The sequence below is a fragment of the Simochromis diagramma genome, unplaced genomic scaffold (assembly GCF_900408965.1).
Source record: "Simochromis diagramma unplaced genomic scaffold, fSimDia1.1 OVJJ01000343.1, whole genome shotgun sequence".
Taxonomy (NCBI): Eukaryota; Metazoa; Chordata; class Actinopteri; order Cichliformes; family Cichlidae; genus Simochromis; species Simochromis diagramma.
This window is the reverse complement of record NW_024386831.1, coordinates 12,217,440-12,239,585: the sequence shown is the minus strand read 5'-3', so window position 1 is coordinate 12,239,585 and position 22,146 is coordinate 12,217,440. Positions and strand designations below refer to the sequence as shown.

General features: G+C 38.6%; 1 protein-coding gene across 2 annotated transcripts; it reads left to right on the top strand.

Annotated features, from left to right (window-relative positions):
* The first annotated feature begins 967 nt into the window (after window positions 1–967).
* ptprna (protein tyrosine phosphatase receptor type Na) lies at window positions 968–21,790 on the top strand. 2 transcript variants are annotated; one of them, XM_040027872.1, is made up of 24 exons: window positions 968–1,392; window positions 4,731–4,781; window positions 9,384–9,494; window positions 9,725–9,830; window positions 9,920–10,067; window positions 10,233–10,428; window positions 10,675–10,827; window positions 10,972–11,109; window positions 11,234–11,268; window positions 11,358–11,599; window positions 11,848–11,934; window positions 12,056–12,135; window positions 12,533–12,597; window positions 14,188–14,397; window positions 14,675–14,893; window positions 14,998–15,145; window positions 15,283–15,356; window positions 15,726–15,803; window positions 15,992–16,111; window positions 18,570–18,736; window positions 19,496–19,549; window positions 19,705–19,769; window positions 20,439–20,512; window positions 20,623–21,790. In XM_040027872.1, exons 1-24 carry the CDS (start codon window positions 1,317–1,319, stop codon window positions 20,692–20,694), a joined length of 2,769 nt encoding a protein of 922 aa, XP_039883806.1. In that variant the 5' UTR covers window positions 968–1,316; the 3' UTR covers window positions 20,695–21,790. The 2 variants fall into 2 exon arrangements, with proteins under 2 accessions (XP_039883806.1, XP_039883804.1); XM_040027870.1 differs by having other exon boundaries at window positions 14,627–14,893; window positions 20,623–21,787.
* The last annotated feature ends 356 nt before the right edge of the window (window positions 21,791–22,146 follow it).

The window sequence follows — 22,146 nt, the reverse complement described above, 5'->3', positions numbered from 1 at the left end:
TCAGAACTATAAGTTAGTTTGACTACTTTCAGCAAACACCACATGTGTAAAAGGAAATGATATGTATGCCCTTTCTAATCCCTGAGCTGTGTCATGATTTAAATATTTTATATATATGATAAAAAGCATTTTGAATGTTTTTGGTTTTGTTTTTGGTTTTGGTTTTGTTTTCTTAGAGTGGTGTACCACCACCAACAGCAGCAGCCACAATCTAACAAGTGGCAACTGTTTTTTCACAGACACAAGATGGAGCAAGAGGACAAGCAGAAAAGAGAAAATGCTGTGGCACTGCTTACTCTGGGGGGGGAAGAGAGTTCTGCCATATTTAGTGGAGTTTCTATTAGCTATAGCTCATCAAGTGTTGACAAAAGGAAATTGCCTTGAGATGGAAGAACACACACACACAGTAATAATAATAATTAAGAATATAAATGTGTAGCCTACATAAACATTATATTTGGGAGAGTAGGGCTCAGAGAGCCTTATTATGTGGGAATCCTTTCCCTTGGTCTGGTCTCCTATTACACTGTCCTCTTACCTGAATTCACTGAAGGGCTGAAGAATTAACAATCTCGCCAAACCTTTGACTGTGGAGCACATTATTTTTTAACTATTTTAATAATAAACCAAAAACCTTTAGCGCTATTTAAAAAAAAGCCTCATATTTACTTTCAGCTACAAGAAAGTTAACCTCGGACAAATCCTTGATGAGGCAAGAAATTAAATATGGGGCTGTACTGTATACCGTTCAATTGATGCGACTGACACATGTGCACATGTGCACATGTTCGAAGGAAGAGAAATATATCTACATTTTACGTGAGAGGACGCACAAAAAAGAAAGAAAGAAAAAAGAAAAACAAATATGGATAACGAATGCATGACGTTCAGGAACGGGCGGACTATAAAAGTTAACGCTTTCGTTCACCATCCCTCCCCAGCCCCCTTTCTCAAAGCCGTGATGACGTAGGTGCAGGTTGAGCTCCTGTATGGAAGAGAGCTCCCTGTTTCTACAGATTCTACGTTATTTCCGCAGCTGTGCCGTCGTTGAGTCGATATACGTTGCATGTTAACAGTCTATCCCCGCTTCTCTCGATCTCCACGCCCCACCCGGTGACTGTGAAGAGTTACTTTTCTCTCCTATTTATTTTTTATATTTTTCCCGTCACGTGGGCTTTTAGGGTTCAATGTGAGCTGTCGACTCCACACGGGCTCTTCCGTTTTATCAATATGGAGGTTTAAAAGAGTGGAAACGCAGAGGGACTCCGCATCTTTCTCTCTCCGTCTCCTCCTCTGCTGTGAAGCTTCGCAAGATCATGCAACACCTTAAACCATGGCGAGCTCTGCTCCTTTTGACGGTGCTGTATCAACCAGGGATCTGTGATAAATACGGTAAGAAAATGATGGAAATGATAGTGGAGCGGTAATCATCGCGAAATACACTCCTGGGATATAGTCGCAGTTTGATGTTAGCAGATGACTTTACCATGGTGTCACCTTTACCGTAGGATACTTTATCATCTGTTTTTGGTTTTGTAATGAGTTCCTTTCTTTTATTATACTCTTCTTATCGTTCAACAACGGACTGAGAGATGGACTGTGTGTCTAAATACAGAGGATGTTTAATGAGATTAAACACGGGAAGAGGAGAGATGGAGGATGTGGGGAGTAACAGGGAAAACAAAACCGAGTCTTAATGAGTAGTTTTTTGTTTTGTTTTTTATTTTGGGTTGGTTTTTTTGTTTTGTTTTGTTTTTTGCTTATGATGCATTAAGGGATCATTTAGGGTACTGTTACACATACAATACCACGCTGACGCTCCTTGTTGGGCTCAGTTTCTATTTGTTTGTTTTTTAATTTTCACGCTTCCAAGAGAGACAAGAGAGTAGGGAGCTGCCAAATCCACTTGTTAATGAATAACGCCCACACTAGTGTGTGTAGGCTCTACAAAACATGATGAAAAGTAAACAGCAGGCGTATATACATGTACATCACTAAACTAACTAAAGCTGTACTTAATAATATGACCAAAAAAACCCCCACCTAATTCAAGTTCAATAAATATTTTGATTACTGGGCTGAAACGTGAAACCAGTTAAACATTTCCACTCAGTAGAAATGATCGTGACATTCGTAATAGTCCCTGTCATTTCTATAACAATGCTAGGAATACAGGTTCAGCGTTATTATTTCAAACTGACGGCAGCTGGGTTGGGTTATGAGCTTAGTTCTTTTAGTAGATTGATGCGTTGTGTGTGTAACATGAGCAGGTTGAGATTTGTGATGCAGGCAGTGAATTCAGGGAGTAATTCAGAATTAAGCTGAAAAAAGCAACTGTTCTCTCTCTCTCTCTCTCTCTCTCTCTCTCTCTCTCTCTCTCTCTCTCTCTCTCTTCATCTTTCTGGTGTGGGCTTCTTTGGCAACAAACACAAGAACAACCCAGAAACACTTTGTGACAATTTAATGATAAACGTGATGGCAGGACAGAGCTACTTACTTAAAAAAGCTCTATAAAATAAAATGTAAAAAATCAACACAAAATGTTGGTGTGTTAGTTCTTGCTTTTGAAAATATCATTAAAAAGAATAATGTGACTTGTAAAACCCATAGAATAATAAGAAAGCGCATAAACTAAAAGAACAATGAAAAGCCGTGCAGCTCAAATTTCAGCACCATGGAGAGAAACCAGTAACCACTGTTGCTTCCCTTTGTCCATTCATCCGATAGCACCTCTTCTTTCCTCCCATCTCTCTTCTTTCACACTTTCATTTGATGATCAATCCATCCATATGTCTGACTGTCCGTCCTCTCGCAGACCATATGATGCTCAGTGTCTGAGGCGCTCCGCTCAGTTATTTCGCTGATGGCCTGACAAAACAAACACTGCTTGATAGGTCAAGTTTCCTCAGAAAAGCTAATGGCTTTACTGGGATCTTTGTGATACATTTTTTGATACATTTGTGATACATTACGATACCTTGCTCTGGTATACATTTTACTGTTCTCTCTCTCTCTTCCTCTCTCTCTACACACACACACACACACACACACACACACACACACACACACACACACACACACACACACACACACACATATATATATATATAAATTGCAAAAGTGAACATTATAATCACTATGAAAAGGATATGTCTGATATTTTTGTAATACTTACTCCTAATCTGTTGATGTGAGGAAGCTGACTTACTGTACCTGCCTGCAGAAAGTTTTATAGTGAAATCATAATAGTAGCAATAGCAAATACACGTAACGATATCTTGTCCAGATATTGAAGGTCTTCCTCTATGCTGTGTTATAAACCAGAGTGTACAGGTACTACGCAATAAAAAATAAATAAATGAGAGCCATAATTTAAAATGAACTTACGACATGTTTTTTTTTTATCTATTGTTTTTTTTTTGGTTTGGGTTTTAATTTGGGTATTTACTTCCAGTTATGATGGTGTGTATGTCAGTCCTTCTGCAAGCCCCTGCAATTACACAGATACTTTTTTATTCAGTGAGTGTTGCGCATGTATATTTTTATTTTTGCCAAAGCTTACTTCAGGTAGTAACCACCATCTCTTTTACGGTGGGTATGTTGACGTCAGTGCAACGCAAACACATCTTTGGCTTATTGTTTGTGAAAGAAATCCGGTTTGTATTCACAGTTGTAAGATTTTGCTTCAATAATGCCACTCATGAAAAGAAAGTTTCAGGGCTTCTCAGCAATACAAAATCCATGCACTGTGTGTTTGCAGTGTGTCTGTTTCTAAGCGGTGAGTCATTTTTAGGTACTGCGTCATTTCAATAAAAGGTAGAGAAAATAGTTCTCATTCTTTGCTCTCTACTCGAGTTTGAGTTTAACCAGCCAGCTAGATTACTGACATATTTGAGATATAGTTTTGCATGTACACACTCTGTCTCACACATCTACTTAGAATTATTTTGTTTTATTTTATTGATTTTTATTTATTGTCTGGTACATGGAAATGGATCCAAGCATAGACGAGAAAAGACAGAAAGCTGGGGCGAGTTATCTCATGCATATTCTGCTGGGTTATAGTCCTCTCTATCGCCAGCCACCTGCTCTTTCCCACATTGCCGTACCCTCCAAGGTCTTACTCGTTGACCTAAAAAAAGAAATAGTGTAAAATCTACAAATGAATTACCGTAAAATACCCCAAAATATATAATGAAAGCATTGTTATTTGCACCCATGTTCAATCACTGTGTCATCTGTTAACAAATATGCATTTTATACCTGCAAAATTTAAAGGTCACAAACATTTTGTCTTCAGCCATGCTTATCAAAGGCATTTGTTCAAACACAGATATCATTTCAACTGTGTCATTTCATCAGAAAATGAAATAATAACACAGTACAGTCATAAAGTTTTAGCCATTTATTTTTTGGGTTAACTGGGTTAAGGGGGTGACTAAAATGCCATTATATAAGAGGCTTATTCTTATGTAAATAATAATTGCATTTACTTGTATTGACATCTGTAACATTTGTATATAAAAGGCAAGGTGACGATAGTGGGTGACTGTGTTATGGTTGCCACTGAGCAGTACGTTTCTCATTAAAATGAATAAGCCCAGGTTAAGCTCACTTTGTCTCATTTCCGCCCTCTGAATGTGCGTTTAAGACAGTCGTTTCCATGGAAATTACTGTAAAAGATTTTACTCTGGGTGCTTGTTAGCTTTCTCTTTGTGTTTCTGTCTCAGGTTGCCTGTTTGAGCGAAAACTGTGCACTAGGGATCAGTTCTGCTCAGATGGTGAGTACGCCACACACACGTGCACACACAATCAAACACAATGTTCTTGAACTTGTTAAACTTTTAAGACAGACCGCTTTCTTAATCCTTCTCTAACACTGCACCTTAGTAAATTAGTAGCCCTCGACGATAGGCGCACACAGATCCTAACACAAAGGCTGCGCATAGAATCATACAAACACAAGTCAAGGATTTTTGCTCTCTCTGCCTTATTTACCACAGATTCTCAGTCACCTGCCCCTCTCCTTTTCCTCATTTTAAGCCCCACCCCTGCCCCCTGTCTCCATAGCAACACTGACATCACATCGAGGTCGACCCCCCCACAGTTGTTGTGCTAATACAGTGATGAGTCACTGACACACACACTTACGTCCTTCCCCGTGGAAGCTTCACTTACGCAAGCGCACAATCATTGGACAGAATACTAAGTGGATGAGCTGCCCAGGAGCAGACACAGAGACAGATATCAGCGTGTCTGACAACACTGGGAGAAAAACAATCCAAGTGGATGAAATGTTCCCCTTTTTCTTTTTTCCTGTTGATCTCTGTACCACCTCAAGAACCTACTAAGCAAAATAAGCTGTAAACTGTCTGTGTTTGTCAGACCCCAACAAAGATTAAATGACCAAATTTTTGGTCAGCACTGCTCCTGTAACACTTAACTAAATGTTTAACACATAAAGAATAACAGCAACTGTGTTGAGTTGATGAAGACAACGAGGAGCAATAATAAAATAATTTAAAAAAACACTAGGGCTGTATAAAGGTGTGTCCTCATTAATTGAAGCAACACATCTTCTCTGTTTGTGTTCAGAATAAAGGACTTGGATGACATTTCATCATATGCTGGTGAATTTTTAGTTAACTGCTAACCTTGTAGTAGCCGTAATGCCCTATTATTAATTTTTTTATTTATTTGATCTTCTAATGTACAGTCCACACAGGCTTCGCTGTAGTTATATAGGCCTAGCAGTTTTTGTTCATCTTTGAGACTTTGATATTTTATACTCGGTTCAGTCACTAATAATGTTTTCAATAATTTCTGTGATTACAAAGGTACTGAACTCTCAGAATAAATTAAAAAAATAAGGTTTGCATTCTCTAACTTAACTTAAATAACTACAAGATTTGTTATTGCGCCTTTTCAAAAACTAAACAGAACAAATAATTTAATGATCTGCAAAATGTTGTTTATTGTTTCAACCCAACAGTAATCAAAGACTTATGGGCTTAATCTATGATGTCCTCCGAGGTTTCACCAAGGCTTCATTGCATCCACATTCACCCATTGAGCAGTAATTACTCCAATAATGCCTGCTCATTGTAAAACAGTCCTTTATATGGTTGCAGTAAATCTAAAATCTTCATTAATTATTGCAGTGGAGTCCCCTTTTCACCTTCAGTACTGCTGAGTGCCTACCGTGAAAAGGAGCAATGATTGTATTGTACTGCACACTTTTTAGTGTGTTTAATGAAATACATGCCTCCCTTCAGATCTTTGAGTTTGTGTCTGTGACAGGATGAAAAAGCTGCTTTATTCTGCATGCATTTGCAAGAAGTAGTGGAGTGTGCAGTGACACATTTTGCTCTGCCCGATCCAAGTTTTTATGCTGAGGCCTGTAGTTTTTACTCATGACAGTCTCTTCCAGAAAGAAGTGTTTGTAGGTTTACTGATGATCCCTATGATCTCACGTCACGTTTATCATATTGTGATGGTTCAGTTACTCTAGTAGCTTATGCTGTTGGAAGCATTATCAGTGTAATGTAGGAAGCATGTTCAACCCTCTTCTATATATAGTAACCTGACCTTGCAGCTTTGCTGGTTAATGTGTAACAACACAAGTCTACTGAGGACGGTTTAGAGGTTTCCTATATTATATATGGTGCTATAAATGACCAGATGATAGGGCTGTGCTTATGCTTTTACACGTATGGGTAGAGTCAGATTATTAAATCATTACTTCATCTGGCTGTTTTTTCCTGTTTTATTGTACATTATTTTACATTATTTACCTGGGATGAAAACTGCATGAGACAAAACTGCTGTCGCGGGTTTACTGTTAGTTGGACAAGTACAAGTTGTAGGTTACCAAATATATTATCCATAATATAATATAATATATATTTTATATATATAATATAAATATATTATATTATACTGGGACTGTTTCCAAACAAGTGGACTGGTACTCGTCGTTCTTTTCTATGCTATTTGAGCGCTCAGAGTGCAGAGTGTTAATATTGCTGTGTTGTTGTTAAGGTAGTGATAAATCCAACATGACTGATAAATGTATTAATGTTTTACAGCTTGGTTGTTTCTATGCATACTTTTGTTCCAAGGATATAAATGATTAATACATGTTTTAATCACAGTTAATATATTGGGGGGAGTATGTTTTTAAATGAGTTCATTTATCTTGAATGTTATATTTCTCATATTGTCAGATTCTTTTGGATAACAACACTGAAATCGATATGCTATGTTCCCTGCAGAAAAAAAATGACATTTACTGAAATAACCCGAGCTCTCAGAATAGTCCCAGTCCAATCAAGCCATCCAGTTTGATGGCTTCTCTTCATTTGTCTTCAATTCTGCCTTTCTGTCATCAGTCCATTCACCAGGAATAATAACAGCTTTATACTCTACTAGTACAATGAAACTGCCAGGATGGCCCTTCATCAACATTAACAAATTTGTAATTTGATGATGCGTTTTACAATCATTAGGACAAGATAGTATATGATGTAGTGGTCTTGGTGGAATATAAGTTATCTATCTATAAGAATTTTTAAATCCTGTATCCCTCATGAGATTGTAAATTTCTTTGGTAAAATTGAGCACAAGGCTTAGGCTATTCTTATCATATGAAACATTTTCTGCAAAAAAGAAACTAAATAAACATAATAGAATATATATATATATATATATATATATATATATATATACATATATATATATATATATATATATATATTTACCATAGTTAATGTTAAAATAGAGTGAAAGGTCTCGTAGTAAAAGTCTTACAATTCTCTTGTTTTTTGCCATCCAACTTCACTAATTCACAGCATTTTTAGCTGCTCTGATGTCAACCTTAACTCAAAGTGTTGTTTTGGCTTGAATCATAGATTATAATGACTCTGTAGGTATCATTTCTTTACCTTTAGTGACTGTTTCTTAAAGCAATAACAAGCTGGAACTGAATTCATGTTTTCTTTTTGGGCAAAACAACCATCTTTTAAATCAATACCTGACCTGACATAGTGCATGTGTAACACTTTCTACACTGCTCCTGAGTTTTCAATTGAAAAAAAAAAAAGCTGGGCTGTTTCATACAAAATGCGTGGCTATAAAAACACCTTAATCCTCTCTAATCTGTTCACTAAAACAATTCACTATCTCAGTGTGGCAAAGTGGGTTGTGTGAGATTTAGCTGGTGTAGTGGCTGTGGTGACTCATCAGTGCACCAGTTAAAGCATAGCCTGCTCGGTTTTATCTTTATTCCTATCACATAGCATTTCAGCAATCTAGGTCCTAATTCACTGAGTATACAGATTAGAAACACAAGCCTTCTATATCTGATTTAGACTTTTCACAGCGTTTCATTTGCAATAAACTCACCCAAGTGAGTTAGATGCTTACAAAAGTGAGCATACATTTTTTTAAGCACTGATTCCAGACCTTTTCCATGTAACCCAAACAGTTTATTTATAATTTGTAGGGGCAATTCCTATTGCATTGCACTGATTACCTAAGTGCAAGTGCAGCAAATACTAACTTTATTAAGATCCCAGTAATTTATCGCTGAAGAGCAGATCCATGACGATGCATGCGGTTTATGATAACAAAGAGAGAAAACTGTCCACAGGTGATCCTGAGAATATGCTATTAATATTTCTGTTGCCATGAAGGTACCTGCAAGTTAGCGACTTCAATTTTTCAAAAGCACTTACACACACAGATGGCGACAGGAGCTCTTCAAAAGGATTGTGACAAGTGTGTGGGCTGAACTTCAAAACTATGACTCACTGATGTGGGCTAGTGTAGTGTGGGCCACCATATGAATTACAGCTATGACTAAATAACCTCCAAAGCAGTGTCAGTGGAACCATTTGTATTGAAATGTATACGGTTAAATCACAAAAAGCACAAAAAACTGAACTTCGCTTGATGTCTTATGAAATAATAGGATCATTCTCAGAGGCTTACTGAGATATAAAAAATATAATAGCTTCTCTAATATGGCAATGTCTTTGTTATGAGGGGAATTTCTCCTGAGGGCCTTTTTTAACACAGCAGACATTTTGAATGAGGAAAAAAGTTAACGATTGCTCCCTTCTGTTTAAGCGTTGCACTCTGCCTTTTTTGTCATAACTGTAAGCAGACATGTCCGTATGCCAGTGATGGTGTAGTACAACGGGGGTCCGGAGACACAGCTGACACAGCCACATAAAAAGTCAGCCAAATTTTGTTACTTACACCTGTTGATTTCCTGCTGCACTGTCAGCTTAGTTGTTGTATCCTGGACCAGGACTCGAGAGGCTGCCCTTGGCAAATTTGGGGTTACATATTTACATCCGTATTCATAGTGTGTATTTCAGATGGGTTGTTTGGTCAGTGTCGAACCTCTAAGCAGGACCAGGTCCAGTACCAGGTGTCAGTTCCTGTTCTGAAGAGGATGCAAGAAGTTCTAAAACAGCTCATGCTAGAAGGTGAGACTGAACATAATAGAGAGCTAAAAGTGTTAAAGTGAATACCCACATGCCTTTAAATAGCTGCGATAAAACAAAAAAAGTGCTTTATTAATTCATAATGTCAGCAAAGAGCATTGATATCAGTGCCCCTTTCTCTGTCTGTATTTCTGTAATCTGTACACACACCATAGTCTTGCACTTTTACTAACAGCTATTTTTTAAAATGTATTTTCCATCTGTGTGTGCAGGGCTGTCATGGCAGGATGACATCACCCAATATATTTTGTCAAAGGAGCTGAAAAGAGTTCCTCATACCACACTTCCCTCAAAGCCAAACACCTCATCCTTGTCTCAGCAAGTACACCTTAGTTATTTTGAAATTGACAGAGAAAGAAATTGTATATTTATATAACAGATTTAGTCGATTCTTTCTTGGTCGCCAGGTCCAAACAGCCCTCCTCCCACCACCAAAGTTCAAAATCAGCGTCTGCTTCTCCTAGTGGCAAATATGTGGACTACATGATTGTTGAGCCGCCTCAGTCCCCACTGCGCATGCAAACAGCATCTATGGACCCATACGCGTACCTCCAGGTATGAAAACACACACTGTGATTAGCAGCAGCTGGATCTGTGTCATTTATAACACTTCATGAACAGGTGTATACAAAATTTTGCATATAAGTGTAACACACATAATAATGTGCCACAGTTTACATCTGGTATAACAGGTATTATGTACTGTCTCTGCTAACACAGCATAGGTACCAAGACGAAGTAGAGAGATCTCTCATGGGTTCAGCAGGTGCTTATGCCCGCCCTTCTTTGAGGTCCCAGACCAACCAGAGAGAGCGTGATCGTGACAGGCAGCTGCTGCTGGAAGCTCTGTCTCTTTACCTGGCATCTGCACAGCCGTCTTACCGCCACAGAGGGGCTCCATCCGTGGTTCCTGCAGGTAAAATTTTTTTTAAACATAATTACTTTTTTTTTCATAATTTTTTTTTAACTAATTCAACACAAAGATAAATAGATATTTTAAAAATATTTAAATGCATACACTTAAATATATAAAAACAAACTATTCAGTCTCAGTTTCTCATGCAGAAAATATCCATAGACATAAATAAAGATAGAACTCTGGCACATTTTTGGGCCAATCACAAACAATGATGTTTCCCGCTGTACCTGCTTTCATGAGCAGGTCTGCCTTATTATGACGACTTGGAACTGGATATACCAGTGGACTATGTGGAAGATTACACCCTACAGGAGAGGCTTGGTACTGCAGGCAGGCAGCAACCCTTGCAGAATAAGAAAGTTCTTCAGGACTATAGCACACTGTCTGGGAATAATGGTGAGAAAAAGGAACGCAAGCATAAATATATACAGCATAAACATAATGGCACACATAGTTAAACTACAGATGCACATACATAATCTGCCAATATGTTTGAAAAATGATTAGTGCAAAAATAACAGTAATCCCATCCTGTGTTAGATGACTTGCGCCAAAGGATGTCGGCTGTCTTGCAGAAGTACGGAGTCAATCCAAGAGACCTCAGTCAGGAGCAGCTCTACAAGCTAGCTCTCACACTGCTTCAGCATCAGGGCAAAACTGGCACACCCCCCCAACTTGGTAATAAACCAAAACAAAAACAAAAAATTCCCAATTTCTTAAATATAGAAATATCATAATCCCTACAATTTCCAGCATTTTTTATTTAGTATTTGTGTAAAAAAGATTTTCTCTGTATTCATAGATCCAGTCGAAAAAGACCTCAACACCCTCAAGGAAGTATGTTAGCATCTACTAATAGCAGTCATAAAAAATGTGATCATAGGTTCTTACATAGGCGTGTTTTCTCCTCTCCCCCTTATATGCAGCTGTTAAAAACAGACAGCATTTCCAATAAGCCAGAGAAGCCTGTTCCTGTTGCCCCTGTCCCCTCCACTGCCTCAGTTCAAGCTACACCTTCATCCAAGAGTTCCAGCCTCCCCCCGTCTGCCTCTCAGCCTCCGCAGGCTGCTCCCGCTGAAGCTGGACTAGATTTTAAGGGACAGGGGCTGCCAGTAGTGGAGAGCACAGGGGCCAAAGAGGAGTATGGGTACATTGTCACCAATCAGAGGTCAGCACTTGATCTATTTTAACACTCAGTTCTTCGGTTCATAGTAAACACATCTAAAACATGAAAAAAAACTTTGTTTGAGTTACTAATGATTTGTTTAGTGTAGTGATGCTTTAATAAACGCTGTCTAATTATAGCCTGTTGTGTAACGTTAATAGTAATTTATTTAAAAGTAAAAAGCAGAAAGCAAGACATTTATTAAAAATTTGTGTTTACAGCAAAATTAATGATGTTTGTTTCATTCGTAGTCCCCTGAGTCTGTACGATGGAGTCAAGATGTTGGAGCTGCTGGCTGATAAAATACACTTGACAACAAGCAGCTTCATCAACATTAGGTAGCACTGTAGTTGTATGTTAGATGCTTTAGAGACAGTTAGTTTGTTGTACTCTTCATTCCTGTATTTTTGCAGTTTTCGGCGAACCAACATGTGTGTCCCTGTGTTTATGTGTTGCCAGCGTTGTCGGTCCTGCACTGACTTTCCGTATCCGACAGAATGAGCACAACATGACGGCGGCAGAGGTAGCTGCTAAAGCCGGTAAGGCTCAAAAACACAGATTTGCATTTATCCACATACTGTACATATGTTAAACACAATTTCACCATAAGGCTAAAAAAGACCATAAGGCTCAAAATATACGTTCCCAATCTTTGGATTCATCCCCACTGAAACTCTAAGAAGAGTACAAGACAAAACAACATTAGAAATGAAAAAAAGTGAAGAGTTTACCTTTCTATATTACATTAGGAATGTTTTTGTTTGGTAGACTTATACATACTATAGTCATTTCTTTTCCATGAACCGTTTGCCTCATGGAGAACTGAAATGTTGTAAATAAATGTGTTTTTGTCAGGTTGTATGCAAGAGTCGGTTTACAGTGTTAGACCCGATATTAAAAGGCCTGTGTTGTTTTTTTATTTTTTTACTCCAACAGTATCTGAAAAGAATTTCCTGGAGTCTGAGACGGGTCTCAAGATTGTGCAGACTGGTGTAGGAGAGGTATTTGTTTTACACACAAACATTTTTCATCTTTTTTGTTAACATTTTCGCTCTAATTTAATCACAGTGTACTGTGTGTCTTTATTTGCGCTTATCTTTTGTGGCTTTGTTTAGTACTGATACTATGACATGAATTAAATGTATAGCTAAGAAAGTGAGAATAACTTGATCACTTTTATTACCTTCAGCGATTAAGTAACCTTTGTTAACACCATCACTACACTTGTGCTGTATACAACTCTTTTTTTATGTGTGTAAATTTTGGTTGCCAGAACCAATAAGTGAGGCAACACATCCTAACAACCAGCATTTCACTTGTTGCCATGGAGTTCCATCTCCCCCCCACCTCACCCCTACTGAGGCTTCCAGATCCCAGGTGCTATGGCAACAGTCACCAATGTCATTAACCTCATTATTCACCGTTTCACATAAACAGCTTGATTCCTAGCCTCTGAATCGTCACTCATGTGTCAGTCTTTGTGTGTAATCGATCATTATTTCCAAAATGCGCATGTAGATTGAATATAAGGATGACACACACACGCACACACAGGCACGCACACACACAGATTGCTTTCAGGGTTACAGTGATAATATCACAGTCGTGCTGCCAGCATCTGTGTATCTGATACTGATGTGATCAAATGGCACAAGCTGATCCTTTTTTTCTCACTAGACATGTGTGTGTGTTTGTGTGTTATTAATTTATTCAAATGATGTTGTGTCCCCCCCCAAAAAAACAAACAAAAAAAATTACTGCATTTCTAAATTACTGTATGCTGTTTTCATTGGTTTTATGTAAATTTTGTAAACTACGACAAAGGACAATTTCTTTGCATTTTTAATCACACAATATCTCAGTGCTGGTAGTGTTTGTCAGTAAACGATGATATACTGTAAAGTTAGGACAAAGTAAACATACTGTACTACCTCTGTCTCTTTGGTTACCGCTGTGCACTTCCCTTCTGGCTTTTGATTTTCTTCTCTGCCTTGGCCTTCAAATTTAACTTGTCCTTTCAAGGCTGGTTGGTTTATTTATTAATTTTTATTAGTTTTTCCTTGGATTGACATTTCAATTTCACCGCTGTGAAACAGCCACAGCATTAAGCTGGCAAAGCAGAGCTGGTAACTTCTGTTGTATGTGGGTAGCATGGGGAAAATTGTTTGTAAATAAAGATCAAGTTGAAGAATAGGTGGAATGACACTTGGGGGCAGACTATACCTCATAGCACTGATACATGGCATGTTGTATAAGATGGTTGGCTGATCTCCTGGAGCCTCAGCTGTCTTTTTAATGATTTCTGGGGCGCAACACCTTGACCTTTCAGACCTCTGTCTTTTAAACTTAGCTCAGCAGCTCACTGGGCACACGTTGCTGTCAAGTGCAGTTACAGAGAAGCAATTCTGTTGGTAAAAGGAAATGAGTGGCCTTTGAATTGCAGTAGTGAGGGTGGATTTGCTGGAGCGCCTTAGTTTGGGTTGACCGTTGATGCGCATGTTAAAAAATGGAGATAACAGCCTGTTTTCTTTGTGTTCCTGCCCACTTGTCTATATCTTACTCACTGCTCTTTATGATCATCCTTTTTCTAGAGGACAGATGCGCGGGGTCTCCCTCAGGTAACCAGGGTTTCCCAGGGCTCCAGTGGGACAGTTATCACCCTTGTTTCCATGGCAGTTGTTGGAGGTGTACTGGTATTGGCCATGGCCGTAGCTTGTCTCAGGCACTATGCTCAGCAAGTGAACAATGGCAAGCTTGGCCTGGGGCCAGAGGGAGGTGCAGAAACTCACTTTGACTACCAGGTAAGGTTACATAAGGGATCTGGTCAAAATTACATACAAGTGTCCTTTAGTGCTATTTGATGCATTTTCATCATTATGTATTTTCCCGGTGTTGAGGTGTTACAATGGATGGAAAAGCAGAAAAAGGCAGATAATTAAAAGCATCGAGAATAGCTCTTAAGTCAGGCAGTTAATTGCGTGCAGTTTATGCATTAAATGCCTAAAGTAATGCAGTTTTCCATCTGTTCAGGAGCTATGTCGGCAGCACATGGCATCTAAATCCTCCCTGTGCCGCCAGGACTGTGTGGGAGGAGTGAGCAGCAGCATCTCTGGACCTGCTGTAAGCACGGGTGCAGGTGGACGGAGGGGTACAGATACATCCCGTGTCAGCAGCGTTTCCTCCCAGTTCAGTGATGGTCCCCAGCACAGCCCATCCTCCACCCACAGCTCCACCCCGTCCTGGAGCGAGGAGCCTGCCCAGTCTAACATGGACATCTCCACCGGTCACATGATACTAGTGAGTGAAAAACAGTCAGCGTGGAGAGTCAATGTACTACAGATTGGTGAAATCTGCTCTTTGTTTATGAAATATTTATTTCTGGTGTCCCATCTCTTCCTCAGGCGTATATGGAGGATCACCTGCGTAATAAGGACCGTCTCCAGAAGGAGTGGGAGGCTTTGTGTTCCTATCAGGCGGAACCCAGTTCAGTAGCTGTGGCTCAGTCCGCAGACAACATGGACAAAAACAGACATGCTGAAGCCCTCCCCTGTTAGTAACATGTAACACTTTTTATAATTTCTATATTTTGTACATTTTCATGGAAAGTATTTAATTGAAAGTCTCACCAACCTTTAACCTAAACCTTTAACATAATTAAAGCCCAAACACCTTCTTTTTTCTTCCAGATGATCACTCTCGTGTGAAACTGAAGACTGATGTAAACCCCAATAAACAAGATTATATCAATGCCAGCATGATTGTAAGAATCCCTCATGTCAAATAAAACATATATAAAATATGACATAGTTATTCAGTTAAGTATAAATTTGTGTAATACTCTGTTGCTGGATAGATGACTTTATAAAGAAAGGAGTCATTGTTTGGATGTAAGGAAACACTTTGAAGCATAATTATTTGGATGTGTTGTATGAGAACTTACAACACATCCATCTGCAGCTCAATCAGGATACACCGTGACATATTTTTCTCTCTTGATATTCGAGAGAAATTAAGAAATACAAATCTTAATATTATAATTTTATGAAAATGTAAAGTGCATCTGGACTTTCTAATACTCATATTCTGTACATGGATTTTAAGAGACTCTTTTTCCTTTTTCAATCATCAGTTTGATCATGATCCTCGCCAACCATCTTACATTGCCACACAGGGACCTCTTCCCCATACTGTTGCTGATTTCTGGCAGGTTGGTGCAGTCTCCCCTCTGCTTCTTTTCCCCATCACTGTGTCTTCCTCCCATTTCTATGAATTTGTAATATATTCAGTGCAAAAGACATAGTAAAGCAGTGCATATTTTACAGCCATATACTGAGTCGTCTTAAAGTGACATTAAGATGTGTGTTTGTGTGTGTGCTTGCTCTGTTCAACCTTCAGATGGTGTGGGAGAACGGCTGCACAGTGATTGTTATGATGACAGCTTTGGTGGAGGACGGAGAGAAGCAGTGTGAACGATACTGGCCTGACGAGGGCTCGTCACTCTACCACATCTATGAGGTTAATTTCCTGTTTAACTTTGAGCTTCCTCGCGTAGTGCAGAAGATAACATTACAAGTGTACATCCACAAGTGTATACAAGTGCAAAAATTGGCACATGTCTGCTTCTGTCACTACATTTTCTTTGTATAAAGCCTGTTAGCTAATTGATGTCATAAGATGGTGGCTGTTTTCAAGATGGCTATCCACAAAGGCAAGAAAATATGCACATTTTTATATAACGTAAACTAGACATGCCATTCCTGAATGATCATAGTGTCAAATTTTACAAGTTTCACAAAAATCAAGTCTGAAAACTTATTTTCAGCTCAACCTCGTGTGTCTGAATTTAGTTGTTTTTACTGTATTAATATTACTGATCTGAAATCACACAAACATAAAATCCTAGTAGTATTTTTTTACTGTAAAAAAAACAGAAACATGTTGAGTAAATTAAACTTGAAACGCAAATATAAATTGTACATTTTAAAAAATTATGCACACATTTTGTAAACATATACAACTATTTATCTAAAAATGCAGCCAATACACCTGCCGTGTTTTTATTTTGTACAACCACTTAAAAATATTACTCTAACTAAAATGAGAGAACAATCAGGTCTTGCAGTAAGATGCCCCACAAATTGTGTTTTCCACAGGGAAAAACCTGCAGGCCTGACAACAGGAGGTGTATCACTTAGTGACAGTGTTTACATTGCAAATGTGCCTTTGTGACGTTCATTAGTGCCCTTGCTGACACACAAAACAAAACAAATACTACACGACAGACTAACTACACAAGACAACACAACACACTAACTGTGCACTCCACACTAAATGTCAGAAATGTCCCCCTTCTAAAAACTCTCTCTCTCTCTCACTCGCTCGCTCTGTCTTTCCCCTCTTCCTAAACAACTAAATCCCACGTGTTGACTTTTTTTTTTAAATTGGTCGAAGAAAAAAAAATGTAACGACAGTATTTAGAAAAAAGCATGGCTTATATATACAAATATTTTTTTATCATAACTCTGGATTTACTGGCCTGTAATTAAAATGTAAAAACTTTGAAGTCCGAACATTCAACGCAGGCTCAAAAACTCAGCACGGCTGCAGCTTGTTGCTGTGTCAGCTTAAATCAGTCATGTGATTTGGAGGTGCAGCGTGTCCGTGGACCCCCAGACGGTTAATAACACTCACCTTCATTCCATTTCCAGAGTGCAACAACCAACCACCTGAAATCTGTGAATCTGTGAAATCTGAAATTCCCATGGTGTTGTTCAAAATGTGCTCTGACACAATCATGAGCATCGCTTGCTACTGAACACAAGAAAAAAGCCGGTCTGCGCTATGGGCTGAACCATTTGTTAATGGTGGAGGGGGGTAACACTATGCAATATATTCAGTTTAAGCATTTCTATTCACTGTTAACTGTAACTACACTCAAAGTGTTAATCTAAGTGTTAATCTATAAGCTATCTTATTTTAATAAACAACACTGTCATATGCAAAACTAGGGTGGCACTTGGGGTGGCAAGAGATCATTTTAGGGTGGCACTTGCCACCCCATGCCACCCTTTTAGATCCGCCCCTGCTTAGACATGACACTAAACCCCAAATACCCCCGGTGCCTACATCCAGCTTTGCATGAGTGTTAAAAATGTGTTTCTGGAGAAACAAATCATTCACCATGGAGTAAAGGAGAGGGCAGAACTCAGAGAGCAATAACTTTGTATACTTGATATCGTACTTGGATTAGTCATTTTATTTAGCCAATACAACAAATATCTGGGTGGCCTCACAGCAAGAGGGTTCTGGGTTTGAACTCCTCCAAAGAACTGCTTGTCGGGTTAACTGGTGATTAAGTGGCTGTTGGTGTGACCTAACGGTATCTGTCTGTTAGCATGTTAGAAAAATAACTGGTTTACATTCAATTTGACCTACCTATAGCGAAAAGCATATAAATCAAAGTGAAACTTGAAAAGTAGGCAGTGGTTGAAATGATGTAATAAAACAGCTGTTTCTGAGAAAAAATTGAAAACTGTTGTGGCAAATAGGATTTTTCAAATTAATGGCTCCATACCAGAGAGATAAACATGCAAAGTTTGATTCCTCTATCGATATTTGCACGATTGTTTCAACACTCATGGAAAAGATCCCTTGATTAGCCCTGCTGTTTTTGTTCAAAATATATGACAAAAAACGATGAGTCATAGAGAATACAATGAATAAAGCTGATTAGACTTAGATTCACTGTGCCTTGTTTATACTAAAGTTATTTTCACAGTAAGTAAGTACACAGTATGTATAACCTTTTTTTTCTCCTGGAAGTTTACCTGATTAAACGCTTGCAAGCTGAATCTCTGTATATTTAAATTTTAAATAATTCCAAAGATTCATGACTCATATTTTTTACCCCTTTCCCCTGCATCCAACCCCTCCCTCTCTTCTTTCCTCCCCACTGTGTCTTTGTGTATGTCAGGTGAACCTGGTGTCAGAACACATCTGGTGCAAGGACTTCCTGGTGCGTAGCTTCTACCTGAAAAATGTCCAGACGCAGGAGACACGTACCTTGACCCAGTTTCACCTGCTGAGCTGGCCAGCTGATGGCATCCCCACCTCCACGCGACCACTGCTTGACTTCCGCAGGTAAGAAACTACCCACAAACATGCACGCAGACTGCCCTTGTTTATACAAAAGCATACAAATAAATATATGTATAAACACTTGAAATACCAGTAGTCACATTGGTGGATTTGAACCCCGCTGATCGCCTTCATGTCCATCTCTTTTCTGTTTTCCATCCTCCCTGCCATTTGTAAGTGTATATGATCACTTTCCGTGTAATTCATTTCAAGCTTAATCCATCATCGTTGACACTCTCTCTCTCCCTCTACCCCAGTGTGCAGGTTGACAGGTTTGTATTTTAACATCTCCCAGTGTCATTTTTGTGGTTTGCAGCTAGTACTCTGGCTCCAGTTGCATAGTCATAAAAATGAGCATTGGCAGGTGTGACTGGCTACTGCAAGAGGGACAGTGAATCTGTGGCTTCCTCTCCACTTATTCTATCCTGTTTTCACCATCTCACTGTCCTCCACACCCTCATGCAGTATCTAATTTTCCCGTCCAGTCAAATTTCCAGCTATTCCTGATCTCATTTTATTTACCTGTCACATGCAGTTATTCCATTCCTTGTATTTCCAACATGGTCACTTACTTTGTTTTCACTGTGATATTCCACAAATACTGAAAGCAGACTTTGCCATTTCTGTATTAATAATAAGATGTTATTATTTTATTGTGAAAAGGTCAGTTGTAACCTTTACCATAAATATTTTATAACCAAGCACATTTTCCTGTCATTTGTCTTTTTCTTTCTTTTCTCTCCCTGGTTTCTACTTTTTCAGGAAGGTGAATAAATGCTACAGAGGTCGTTCCTGTCCAATCATCGTTCACTGCGGGTAAGACTGAAAGGAAGATACTCTGGTGTTTGTAGGATCACAGATTTCTGTGGAACAACAGAAATCGCAGATATACATGTGAATTTTCTGCTTAAAGGGTATTTTAAAGAAAAATACTTTGTAAGATCATGTTTGCGTTTCTGTCACTCCCACAGTGATGGCACTGGCAGGACTGGCACGTATATCCTTATTGACATGGTGCTGAACCGCATGGCCAAGGGTGAGTCAGTTAAAACAAAAACATTACCCAGAAACATTACATCCATACCTAATCTTTATGACTTACAGCCCACAGATGATGCAGTGAAAGATTTTGAGAAGTCAAATCTTTAATTGGTCTGTGTCATATTACAGTTGCATTTCCTATCAACTACAGCAGAGGGTGCTATAGTTACAAGCTGCTTGTTGAAAGAAATTAGGTACTGGTAGTTCAGACTATATTTTAATAATTACAAACTTAATCATATGTGCATACTTTTTCAGTATTTCTTGAGCTGAGTGGCTTAGCAGCTTAACTGGAATCTTGTAGACAGAGTCAGGAAACTTGAAATGCAATCAAATTCCATCTATACCATTCAAAGTCTTATTTTACTGAAACTAATTTCAGCTGGGTTGCATTATCTTTCCCCCCTTTTTTTTCTTGCAGTTGTCAGAATCTGTTTTTGTTTATCAGACATGCTTGCTGTCTGTTTAGACTTCAACCTCAAATGAGACATTGACCTTTTCACTGTCTCTTGTCAGTTCTATCACAATAGTTCTTCACAAATAACCTCAACAGATCTATTTTGTGAATTTTCTACATCCATATCATCTGAAAATAGCAGATTTAGATTGATGGAGATCAGAAAAAAACTATTAGTGATGCTGCTACTATTCTTGATGACATTAGGAGTGAAGGAGATCGACATTGCAGCCACACTGGAGCACATCAGAGACCAGAGACCTGGCCTAGTCCGCACCAAGGTACATAGCATCCATTGTTTGTGTGCATATTTTTTTCAGTATATTTTTTTCTAGTCTTCAGATTGTGCATCATTACCCAAATGCCTCACTTCCCTGCTCTTCTTAATTAGGACCAGTTTGAGTTTGCCCTGACGGCGGTAGCTGAGGAGGTGAATGCCATTTTGAAAGCCCTGCCACAGTGAGATGCAGCTGCTGATGGATACAATGACATGCAGACACAAAAGAATACACGCTCCAGTGGACACACTTGTATGATTCAGTCATGTATGATCATTACTGTACATAAAAATCTGCTTGGCCACAGTGGAGCTATTATTGCTCTTGCTTTTTTCCCTGCTGACTCATTGTCTGGGTGTTTAAAACATTTTGGAGTCAAATTTTATTTTGAGGATTTTTTTTTCCAGGAAGCAAAAGGAAAGAGAATCAAAGTTCTTTCCAATTAGAGCAAGATTCGATTTTTCTATTAGTATCTTAAGTTTCTAATTACACATGGACTCGGTTATCAGTCGGGAATTTAACAGAAAACCTTGGTGCCTGTGTGAATCCAGATGAATATGGGATAAGCGTGGTCATGCTGTCAGACAAAATAGTTATCTTACACTCATCCGATTAAATTGTTACTGGACATTATTACCTCAAATGATCAGCCAACATAAAAGGAATTTATGACCAACACAGGGTTTGTATTGGCTGCTCTGGTGAACATATAAATTGGACCAAAGTTATAATACTGTCGAACCCCCTGTCAAAACGTATCAAATATTTATGACTGCCATCCCAGTTAAACATGGTGTGGTTGTTCTCCGATGTAACTTTGAATGTGTTGTTATTCGTGTCCATTTGAATACTGTATTCTTTTGTCAAGTGTGTTTTTATTTCTGAGGCGTGTCTTTTTTGCCTTGAAAACATGATCGTTTGCTTTCAGCGCTGGTCGTTTCGTAATGGATGTTCGACTTGACCATGAACTACCTTCTCGCTGTCTCCCTTTCTGTACACAAAGCAACTTTGCGTTCTTCTATTGTCTTACTCAGTGTACAACCTTGTGATTCGTGTAAATAATTCATTCTGATGATTGTGTTTATTTCATGTAGCAGACCGACAGAAAATATCTATAAAAATGTATTTTTGACTTGACCTAAATAAATTTGTGATGTGATGCAGCAGAAAACAAACTCAAATGCCTTCAGTGTTCTCGGTTTTCTGGATTGCTGATTCTACCATGACTGCAAGATAGCCACTGTGATATAATCCATCATCAAGCACCATAATGAAGCCTTGAGCATCTTGACTCACTAACTTGGCTTTTGGAAACAAGATGTGATGAGCTAGAGTGATCTGAGTGAGAAACCAAGGGCCCACCCTACCACCCTACAGTATAGCAGCCTGCTTTATCCCTTTTTTAACATCAACAGACACCATTAACACTTGAAACTAGCAATTCAGATCATTAGAAAAGTTCTTACTATGGTCGCAAATTATAGGAGCAGTATGATCATTTTTCCAAAGACATCAATACAATTGGACATTTTTCTATTAAACCAGAGGTGTCACTCCCTCCTGGCAATTATAAAGAATGTAGTTTGTGTTGCACTTTACTTTTTTGACCCTAAGCTGCATCTAAATTTTATATATCT